The sequence below is a fragment of the Nansenia antarctica genome (assembly GCF_963989245.1).
Source record: "Nansenia antarctica genome assembly, chromosome: 10".
In the NCBI taxonomy this organism is placed as follows: Eukaryota; Metazoa; Chordata; class Actinopteri; order Argentiniformes; family Microstomatidae; genus Nansenia; species Nansenia antarctica.
In genome coordinates, this window is record NC_137680.1 from 18,733,756 (window position 1) to 18,745,504 (window position 11,749).

At 40.1% G+C, this 11,749-nt stretch overlaps 1 protein-coding gene across 1 annotated transcript; it reads left to right on the forward strand.

Moving 5' to 3' along the window:
• Positions 1–1,494: 1,494 nt before the first annotated feature.
• On the forward strand, positions 1,495–10,045 carry LOC308166538 (secretagogin-like; the record flags this gene model as incomplete). Its single annotated transcript, XM_080540864.1, has 11 exons — positions 1,495–1,564; positions 1,762–1,832; positions 3,241–3,333; positions 5,622–5,711; positions 6,459–6,515; positions 7,131–7,208; positions 8,311–8,366; positions 8,447–8,492; positions 8,587–8,646; positions 9,662–9,730; positions 9,908–10,045. The coding sequence occupies 11 exons, from the start codon at positions 1,495–1,497 to the stop codon at positions 10,031–10,033; spliced, it is 816 nt and encodes a 271-aa protein (XP_080396990.1). The 3' UTR covers positions 10,034–10,045.
• Positions 10,046–11,749: the final 1,704 nt, after the last annotated feature.

Here is an 11,749-nt window from a genome sequence, read left to right on the forward strand (position 1 = left end):
ATCAGTAGCTACAACTTCAGGACCTAATTGTAAAATATAGCACGCAGGTTTCACACCGTTATTGTTTTAGTCAGCGGGGGGGGGAGGTCAAGGGTCCTGTTCAAGCGGTGTGTGTGTGTGTGTGTGTTTTCCAGTATCTTCACTACATGTACGTAATCATGGCTTGGAACATAATGGTTTATGTCACGTAAAAAAAATAACTAAAAAAACATACGTGTTTTGTGATGTTGGGGAATGAATGCTCTGAGTGCATTACCTGTTCGCCGTGTCATTGGTCGAAGGGTTGTTTTTCACTTTCTGTATTTCGTCTCAGTTCGGGGATTAAAAGCAGCTGGCTGTCTTCTGTTTTGTTCTATGAAACGATGAATTGTGTGGAACCCTTAAGAAGAAGACCCCTGAGAGAGGGAGTCGAGCTTCCAGACAGCAGTGTGATTACTGCTGAGTTTGTGTGTCAGATATGCATGTGAGGTGTACTGTATGTATATATGTGCTTTCATACATACATGTACAGTATGTGTGTATATGTATGTGTAATATAATACATGTTATACATACAGTATGTTAAAATATACTGTAATATATACACACACGTATGTGTACACAAATCCTATATTGATATGGTACTAAGCACACTACTAAAATAGGGGGGGGGTTATATATGTAATTTATTGAAATAAAAACAGTGGCTGGTGATGTTTTTATCCCTGTTATGCTTTTATGTGTACATTGTGTTAATACTACAGAAAGCAATTGTTTGTTTCGTCAATACTCTTTTAACACAACCAATTAGTGTTATTTTCATGACAAGGAAGAGAAATAAATTGAAACTCTGATATATTTGCCTGATCATTTTTGAACAACTGGAAACTTATTTCAATAAACAAAATGACTTGGTTGCTCTGCTTGTCTAATTTTGTTTGTATTTTTCATTTGTTATGGGTAAGTTCTTAACATATTTCACTAAAGCATTAGTGGAAATTTCCTTATGTGAATATTTATACCAATTAAAAATAATTTTACAAATTGAAAATGTCCATGTGTTATTTGACATTGTCATTATCAGTTGACAGGTTTGTATCAACCACTGTAAGAAGACCACTAGGTGGCGTGATCTAACCTTTACAGTAGACCTGTATCGCCCACCCACCCCCAAAGAAAATACACACACACACACACGCACGTACCATGCTGAGAAGAAAGATGAAGTCAAGTAATTTAATTTTTCAGATTTCACAAACTGGACATTGATTTGTTTGACTTTAGTTTCACATAATAACCTCTTAAGCTCTGGAAGTCAGATGTTTTTTCCTCAGTTGTATTCTACGCAGGCGTCGTGGGTGAAGTTTATTCCATCCAAGGGGGTGGGGTCTTGGGGTTTGGCGAATTGATCAGACTACGTGAAGACCCCTGTTGAACAAGTGCAGCACAAACAGCAGGCAATAAGACATCATATATAGAAGTATCTTATAAAGACGTATTTTACTGATAATTGCAATGGAGTGCGCTCTTGACAACTTGGACGCAGCTGGTTTTCTGGAAATCTGGCAACACTTTGATGCGGACGGTGAGAGTAATCAACAATTGCTATAATATAATTGTTATCAGATTATTTCAATTTTAGTGACTAATAAGTGTGGTATTTATCTCTTTAAATATATTTTTCTTTTACTAGTTAGTTGTTAGGCTACACATCTTTTCTAAATAAAATAAAAACATTTTTGAGAATATTTCAGATGTTCTAACAAAACCATGGCTTTACAGATAATGGTTACATTGAGGGGAAAGAGTTGGATCACTTTTTCCGTCACATGATGAAAAAAATCGGTCCGGAGGTGAGTAAACGTATTAATAGCTCATTTCATTAATGTTTAACAAACTTTAAATGTGTCAATTACTGTCATTAATTTAACTTATTAATGCGCACGCTTCCCTAGAAATTATTTACTAAAATATATATACCCCATCTGGTCTTCTGGAGTGGAATCGGAACTTCTTTTAGAGATCGTCAAACATTTCTCATTGTTAAATCGATCGATTTAAAGAATTGTCAACATGTGATAATAAAACAAAAGGTAGCCTATGATCCGGTGGATGGTCCGGACAGTAAGGTACATATAAGGAATTGTTATGGATAACAAAAAACATATTTACCCCGTTTGGACATCAAAAGTGCAGTTTATCTTTTAGCTCCATGCTGCATAACAGATACAATCTTATTGCCAGTGTTTGTCTTTTTCCTGAGTGGGTTGAGTATTCTGTGTAGATATGGGTCAAATGACATTAGGATGCTACAACACAATTATGCTGTTCTGGCTGTTGTCAGAGTGGGTGAAGATGAGGTCTGTGGCTGTTATCAGTGTTGGCTCCCTGGTAACAAATGGAGGTGTATGAAGGTCTCAAACTCAATTGACCTTTTATGAATAATGTAAGTGGGCCTAATGTCTTCATTATAGACTATTTTAGTGACCAAAATATCTACATATGTAGTACAATATGTAGATCTGAGATTTCAATGTTCATAAATCAGTGAAAAAACCGATTTAGCTTATTTAGCTTATTTGTATGCTCAACATCTGCTGAGCAATGACATAACATTGATAACATGTCTGCCTTTCTGTTCTGAGCTGCCGGCCCCATGTTGTCTGCAGTGTGTGTCATGATGTGTACCTACTGTATCCTCTCTCCTATCGTCTGGGCTGTGGCCATAGCTCTAAACCTACTGGACAGCTTCAGCACGGTCTTTGATGGGAATTTTGGTCAGCGTCCAACTTAATCCCCTAATGCACAGTTAACATAATTAAGAGAGCACCAGGGAAGCCTGGACGGCTGCCATTTATACTTTTATGATTGTACTTTACATTCTCCATGGAAAAAAGTGCTATTTCAGAGATGCAGTGATAGAGTAGCGCATGACAAAAGTGGATGTACTGAGAAGTACTTACAGAAAATCCATGTACATCATTTGTATGCTCAGCATCTGCTAAGCAATGAAATAACATTGATAAGTCTGCCTTTCTGTTAGGTGCTAGCTGGCCCCATGTTGTCTGCAGTGTGCCATGATGTGTGTTTACCTCGTGTGTCTTCTCTCTCTCTCTCTCTCTCTCTGTCTCTCTCTATTATATTACGCGCCATTGATCAACAGGGATATTGCCCTGGCTTGGATCGAGAGAAGAGACAGGAGGGTAAGCAAATATGGTTAAAGTGGTCACTCTGACTCTGTTCTTCCTCCTCTCTTTAAAGGAAGAGATAACAGAAGAGAAAGTGCAGAAGCTGAAGAAAAGGTTTATGTCAGCCTATGATGTCACAGCAGATGGACGCCTTCAGATCCAGGAGGTATATATATATATATACATCTCTGTTGTTCTTCTCCCTGTTCTAGAGGTCACTAGAGCTAAAAGAGAAGAGCTCGAGGAAGTCCCTCAAACACCTCGCTTAAGGCCGTTCAGAAAACGCACCAATTAAAAGACAGCTTGTCTCTCCCACACTAATTCAGTTGTTTTGCATCCACTATCTCGTTAAAAAAGCATTTCCCTATTTTAACATGGTTTGTCCTATGGACCTGCTTGTCAGTCCTCACAACACCCCATGGGCATTTTGAGACACAAAGATGTATTTCTAAGGTCATGAATCACAGGCTGAAACACCCAGATAATGGCTCTGGGCACCCAGCTGTACTCTGTAGGACGATGCAGCACATTGGGTTGCCTACTGCTGAGAGAGAGAGAGAGAGAGAGAGAGAGAGAGAGAGAGAGAGAGAGAGAGAGAGAGAGAGAGAGAGAGAGAGAGAGAGAGAGAGAGAGAGAGAGAGAGAGAGAGAGAGAGAGAGAGAGAGAGAGAGAGAGAGAGAGAGAGAGAGAGAGAGAGAGAGAGAGAGAGAGAGAGAGAGAGAGAGAGAGAGAGAGAGAGAGAGAGAGAGAGAGAGAGAGAGAGAGAGAGAGAGAGAGAGAGAGAGAGAGAGAGAGAGAGAGAGAGAGAGAGAGAGAGAGAGAGAGAGAGAGAGAGAGAGAGAGAGAGAGAGAGAGAGAAGAGAGAGAGAGAGAGAGAGAGAGAGAGAGAGAGAGAGAGATGAGAGAGAGAGAGAGGAGAGAGAGAGAGAGAGAGAGAGAATAGAGAGAGATACTGAAGATAGAGAGAGAGAGAGAGAGACCAATTTGGAGTTAGAAAGCGCCAGAGAATAAGGGCATTATTATTTTATAAAGTAGACTTTCAATCTGACCATCCCTTAAAGGTTCACAGACCACGACTAATAGCTTTGCAGCTTTTATACGTCAGGGAAAAATCGATACTTTTTTGTGGGTTCTGCTGGATGATACAAATGTACGATATATTGGAGTGGTCACGTAAATGCACTCAGCCATCTGAATTTGGCAAACGAACCCACGCACAGCTTTATCGTCTCTATGGTGATTGATCTACATTCATATAAAAGTGCTGTGCTGGAAACTGGCAATGGAACCGTTTCACTAATGAGATTAACAAGAATGGACTGATTCCCCGATACCTTACAGTATTAAGTCTTACAGTATACTGTGTGGCAAAAATGGGCCATATGTTAACCCATAGCATGCAGGTTAATCACCCAGAGTTCTCATTAGATTAGATTAGATTAGATTCAACAAGAGTACAAGTACCAGCCAACGAAATGAATCCAGGCTTATTATTTTGACAAATCTCATGAGATTGATCAAAAATAAGCCTGGACTTTCCTTTAGCGACATTGATGGAATACCCCCCAGAAGTGCAAATAGTGCTATAAAAACATGTCAATGATAGTGATAGGTACAGTATGGCAAGTATGGTAGTTTAGAGGTATAAGCAGTTATGAGCTATGTACAGTTATGGTAGTTTAGGTACAGTATGTAATGTACAGATGTATAAAAGAGACTATATCAAAGAGGCATGTGCAGTGTGCAGTCCTCAGATTAGAACGGTTGAAATCCCTCGCAATAATGAAGGCCCCCTCCAGGTGTGCCATTGTTTGGTTGCTAATGGCAACATGCAGTTCTTAACCTAAGCATTAACCGTATGCTTTACTCTTAACCCTAGCATTAGCATCTGGGTGGATGTAGACTGCACTGATGATAATAACAGAGAACTCTCTGGGCAGGTAAACCGGTCTACACCTGATCATCATGTATTCCAGATTGGTCGATTCTGTCTGCCCTGAAAAGGTCCCTTCCTGTTAGTGTAGCAACGCCATCTGGTACGCTGGTATTTAGCCACATTTCAGAGATTCAAGTCATGATTGAGTTGTTGTCAGTGTTTTTGGTGCATTGCGCTGTGGCTGTAGGCCATAGCTCTACACCTCCACTCAGACAGCTCCAGCACGGTCTTTGACGGGAATGTTGAACAGCGCCCAACTTAATCCGCTAATGCACAGTTAACATAATTAGGAAACCTGGCGGGCTGCCATTACATACTTTTACGTGTTTCTGTCAAGTCACGGTGATCATACTTTACATTCTCTATGGAAAAAGGAAAAAAAGGTGTTGTTTCAGAGATGCAGTGATAGAGAAGAGCATGACAGAAGTGGAAGTACCCCACTATGCTGACAGGTTCACATCCTCCACCACCGTGGTACAGAATGATTTGTCTCTCATCTGATTTTAATTCCATTGCAGCTGGCCAATATGATCCTGCCAGAGGATGAGAACTTCCTGCTGGTTTTCCGCAGGGAAGCACCGCTGGACAACAGTGTTGAGTTCATGCAGGTACAGTAAGGCTATGGCTGTCTCTCCTGATAAACGTTCAGTTGTAAAACACTCTCTGTGTGGATTAGCTTTGTTAAAGTATTTGTATTCGACCATTAGACAAGACTTTCGTTTGATGCGCCAAGCAAAGCAGCTATGTCATACCAGGCTGTTGGCAGACAGTTCCTGCCAGGTCAGTAAAACCAGATATGGAAGAAGTCATGTACGGTAAATATGCTGCGAGAAGTGTTCTGTTCTGTTCCCACCTTTCCTGTTTTTCTGAAGCTGGAGTGCCAAGGTCACGGAGCAGCAAGGGGGGCGGGGGGGGGCTAGATAGTTTGGGTATAATAGAAGGGAGAGAGGATTGTGGGGAGGCTTGCTTGCTGTGCTATACTGATGCTGTTGAAGTGCTGTTGCTGTTGAAGTGCTTTAATAAAGGAGCATTCCGTAAGCTGTTCGACTGAGGTTCCTGTGCTCATTCTAATTACATATCTACATGAGAAATAATTAATCGACAACAGTTCCTTGTTGTTTCAAACAAAAAGGTGAGAGCCTTGTGCACAGCCTTTTCAAGGTGCTGATTCCAGCAGGAATGACTCAGTATCCAAAAAGTAATTCTAAAAAGTAACAGTATTTGTAAAAAGTAGCCTTAGGGCACACGACCCAGCCTTAGATACAAGTCTTGAATTTTTATTTGATAGTGAAAAGTGGGTGTTCCTTGTTTATATGTGTAATTATTGAACTCTTGAACTTTATCTCCCCCCATAGATCTGGAGGAAGTATGACGCAGACAGCAGTGGATACATATCAGCTGTAGAGTTGAAGGTAAAGTTGTCATGGTCCCTCTGTCACGCTGTGACACTTATTTATTATCTAACATTTCACGCCATTAAAGACACATTATGTGTGCATCCTACAAGATATGAAAGGGGGGTTGCCTTACTTCCCAATTAAATGAACATGCACACTAGAATGTTCCGTGTTCACCCATAGAGAAAAGAGAGTCAAGGACTCTATTCTTTCCCAGCCTTTTCCAGCGTCCTCCCCTCCTTGGAGCGAGGCTGGAGGAGAGGTTGAGGTATACTGTATTTGTGAAATCAATAGAAGGAAAACTCACAGACCCAGTCTGCATTAGTGGCCTCAGAGGTGACTGCAGAGCCGGACACTGGGCACTGCCCTTCTTTCACCAGCAGACTCAAAGTGCTGCCTGCGTGAAACCACTGTCTTTCCCTCACTGAGATGACTCACTCAAATTACTTAGTGTTCTTTGGCTAATTCATATTCCCCGTTCTATGCGATAACATTTGAAACTCCATTTGAGTTTTTCCTGCTCAATGCAAAGCCATGCTGAGTGGGGCTGAATGCCAAGTGAAAAGCATGATGCGTTTATGATTCAATTGAAGTTATTTTCTGTATTTCCTCCTTCCTTCCTTCTACCAGAGTTTCCTGCAGGACCTGTTTCTTCAGCAGCAGAAGGCAGTATCCTCTAGCAAAGTGGACGAGTACACGGATGCCATGGTAAAGCAACAGCTTACCAAGTTTGTTTATCTGTGGTGTGAGATGAATCAAGATCCAATGGAATCAACTAAATGCTACTCCTGATAGCTATCTTGGTTCAGTCATAGTGCCTTTTAAGATAAGATGCCTTAGATGATACATACAGGCCTTAAAGAGATGCTACAGGATCTCTTAGATTTTGTAAACCAGTGGCTGAAATTATACAAATGTCCTGTTCAAACACTTGTATACTGTTCAAACACAGTATTTAAATTATGTGTAAATCGGTATGTACACCATATCTATACAGTATCTGACAAAGATAGGGGGAGTCACAAAACATTGTCACCAACTTGACATTTCAAATGTATCTGTCCTGAGACTGGTTCTATTCTCTGAAAACCTTTTAACTTTTTGCTCTGATTTTAAATGGGCCTTCCATGCACTGACTCCCATTTAGAGGAAAATAGCTTTATTCTCAGCCAGATGCGATTGCCAGTGCACCAGACGGGGCTGTGACAGCTCGCAGCCTGAATTAATCTTCTCATCTAAAGAGACTCAACAGGCTGAGCCCTTCGATTACCATGGCTGGAGGAACTGTCAAACTTTCAATTCCTATTCACTCCCTCTGTCTCATGCTAACAACACACTCCATTACCTGAGTGTGACATTCATTCTCTCAAGAGTGGTTCCAGAAATGAGTGTTTTTATGCCTTTTATTTTGTACTCCGGTCTAAACCATTACAAACACTGTTTCATGACAACACTGTCATTTCTGATTGTCATGACATAATATTTCAGGCTTCATAGCAGGACACAATGACAAGGATGTGTAATGTCTCCATTGGTCTTTCAGAAACCAAAGATTGCAGGGCGCTTAGGTGGCGTAGCGGGTTAAGCGCTGACCATGTAACCGCAGGGACCCCGGTTCGATTCCGGCCGGGGTCATATCCTGCATGTCATCCCTCCTCTCTCTCACCCATCCTTCCTGTCTAAATCTTCACTGTATCTATCAATAAAATGGAAAAACATGAGTGGGACTGCCCCACTCAGAAAAAAAAAAAAAAAAGAAAAAAAAAAAGATTGCAAACTTTTCTTATGCATCGATTCCCTTTCCATACAGATGAAAATCTTTGACAAAAACAAGGATGGACGTTTGGATTTGAATGATTTGGCCAGGTAAGTTAGAATTAAACTTACTGTATAATTCATTACTTTGCTGTTTGAAAAACAATTGAGTACTGATTGTCTCCCACTAGAATTCTGGCCCTACAAGAAAACTTCCTGTCACAGTTCAAAATGGATGTGAGTTTAATGTTTTACGTTATATTTATTACTTTGGTATATTTGCTTCCTTCGGAAATGGTAGATTAATCAAATCCTCTCCCTGTCCTTGCAGGACTGCAGTCAAGCAGACAGAAAGAGAGACTTTGAAAAGATATTTGCCCACTACGATGTTGTAAGTACAGAGTGTGCCTCAGGGCTGCCTGCAAAATATTGATTATCAAGTCAATCCTTCCTTTGTATTATTGTGTGTGTATATATATATATATATAACATACAATGATAGCAAGATGAAATATAAAGCTAGGTGGATCAATATAAACTTAATGGCACTAAATTGTGTGTGACATGAAGGTAAGAAACCAATCATCTGTGTAATTACAACCTGACCACATTCATTAAGAGAAGTGCTTATTATGTGGCAGTTTCATTTACTGAGAATACAGACAAAAGTCAATTCTGGTCACTCAGTATGCAGATCATCATGTTGTCAATTTAATTTGTCCATCATGATTAAAGCAATGAGGCAGGACAGTCAACCATATCCTCTCTCAAATTCATTTTAAGTGGTTGGAATCAGTTAAAATGTTCAGATCAGATCTATCCTGTGGTAATGTAAATGGCTCTGTCACAATTCATGGTCTCTTGCTCCATATTTCACCTCAATTCAGTTGTGTACTGTGAACCATTAAACCATAGCCCAATGACTCTCAGTACCCCCCCCCCCCACCGTGGTCAACCCTATTTAGCCTTTGCACTACTGCTTGGGTGCACACACTCCTGGTCAATGTGAACACTCAATTACCCTTTGCACTACTGCTGTTTACAAATACTACCTTGCACATACCATCTTTTTGCACATTGCACATACCTCCTTTGATATATTCACTATTTATACATCTGCATATACCATACTGTACATAGCTTCCATAATTGTATATAAATCTAATCTACTAATGTCATGTTTTTATATCATGTTTTATACCACTATTTGCACTTCTGGTAAGATGCTGAACTATATTTCGTTGTCTGGTACTTGTACTCTGCAATGACAATAAAGCAATTGCAACTAATCTAATAATAAGAGTGCAGCACACATACTATGTCAGACTCGAGAGACTCTGTCTCACTATGACGTGATGTCCTATATCTATTTCTGAGCACCATGTTCTTGCTTCTCTATTGTTCAGAGTAAGACTGGAGCATTAGAAGGACCTGAGGTGGATGGCTTTGTGAAAGACATGATGGAACTAGTAAGGGTAAGTTGTAGGTAGGAATACTTAAGTGTCATTTGTAATGACAGTCTCCTTGGGGACCTAAATGACACGTTGTGTCCATGATAGATTAATGCTCCTTCACTTCCTGGCCAGGACGTTATGTGAGCTGGAGCCCACACGTGGTTTTCAATTCCACTAAAGCTCTTCTTCTTTATCCAGCCCAGCATCACCGGTCCTGAGCTGGACAAACTCCGAGCCGTCCTGCTGGGCCACTGTGATGTCAACAACGATGGAAAGATCCAGAAGAATGAGCTGTGCCTGTGTCTAGGGGTGAAATCCAAGTAGTTGTATTCACAACAGGAGAGGAAGCCCTCTATTGAACCTTCGCTTACACTGATCGACAATAATGTTCTGTCTAATCATCATTGACAAAGAGCTGAGCTACTAGTGTTCATGCATGTTGGGGTATGAAATGTAATTTCTTGTGATGCTAGAGTGAAGGGAATACATATATTGACTGGTAAATAAAAGCATAGCTATTTGAAAATATAGGGACATTTCGATGTGTTGCTTCTTTTCTTAATTGCATAATATCTTATGTTGGCCATTACTGGCATGTTGTGTGAGTTGTTGATTTTGAGATGATGTATGAAAATTACTATTAAATTGGTTTGATGTTGCTGCAACTCTTGATTGAGTTACAGGAGAGTCGTGTTGAAAATAATATGATTGTAATCTAGCTTTATAAAAAATAGTTTTAACCTCAGCAGAAAAGGGTTGGGTTCTAGCGCAAAAAAAATGCTCTGTGACTAATTTTGTGGGTAATTGGCAGTTGCGAAGTTACAAAAAAGGAAAAACTCATATGGAAACCGGATATCTCAGGCTCTTAATGGACCTTAAAAGCCGTACTGAGGCCAACATGTCTAATCTATGAGTGTTTTTGAGAGCCACAGTATGCGGCTTGTTATTTACACTCTCCCCGAGCAAGATGATGGTGTATGTAACAGCTGCTCTGGGGCAAACAGTTTCCCACAATACAAAGAGGTTTTTTTAGGCATACTGTTTGTCTGAGAGAGATTACAGTATATGCATTTTCTTGGCTATATTTGCAAGACAAATAAATAACAATATATCAATAGAAATAGAAAAGGACGTCCTTCAAAACACAAGAGCAAAACAGATCAATTTATAGATGACAGTTGAGAGTCCCTCTCAAAATGTTCAGGTTGGAACGTAATGGATTTGGAAAATGCATTCGCAGTCCACAGCCTTGGAGATTTCAGGTCTCCATAGAAACCCTTCCGTTCACTCAGGAGCAGTTGGGTGGTATCCACCGCACCATGTCCTGTACCTAACATGTCCATTCTTGTACAGTATTTAGAAATTCAACTTTAAACTAATTAAAATAGTAATCATTATTATAATAATTAGAGCTATAATATCATTACAGATATGATCTTTGAAACATTTTGACGGGTCCTTGCAGACTTCTTCAAACCATCTGATAATCCATTTGACTTTGCAAAAAGCACCAACATTCATTGCATCAACATTTTCGTGACTGCCTGCCACTATGAGGTCTGAGTTGAATATACTTTATGAGTCATAATTATAATCATAATTGAATAGATTCCCTACTGTATGCGTGTCAACAAACACCACTCATCCTGTGCTGTACCAATTAAAACACTTTTCTATCTGGGCTCTTATATCATAATAAACAACAAAGCTCGGAGGCTAAACAGGACAATCTTCTGTCCTTCAACCTGCCTCAATGTGGAAAGGCTATTAACATGAGAATGGGACCAGATGGCTGTGTTGTATAGATGAATAGATGTTCATTTTCTTGTTGACAGTACCTGTGTCCGTGATGCTTTCTTTCTGCACTGATGAGTCAGACACCAAACACTCACAGCCTCAATTAACAGCAGGGATCCCAGCGTTAATCCAAGGATGAGAGAAAGAGGTTGGTACTGCTGTAACATACAGTAACACGACACATTGGTTAGGCTATTTTAAAGTAACAGCAGTAATAAAATAGTTATTGTTGCAATTGCTTAT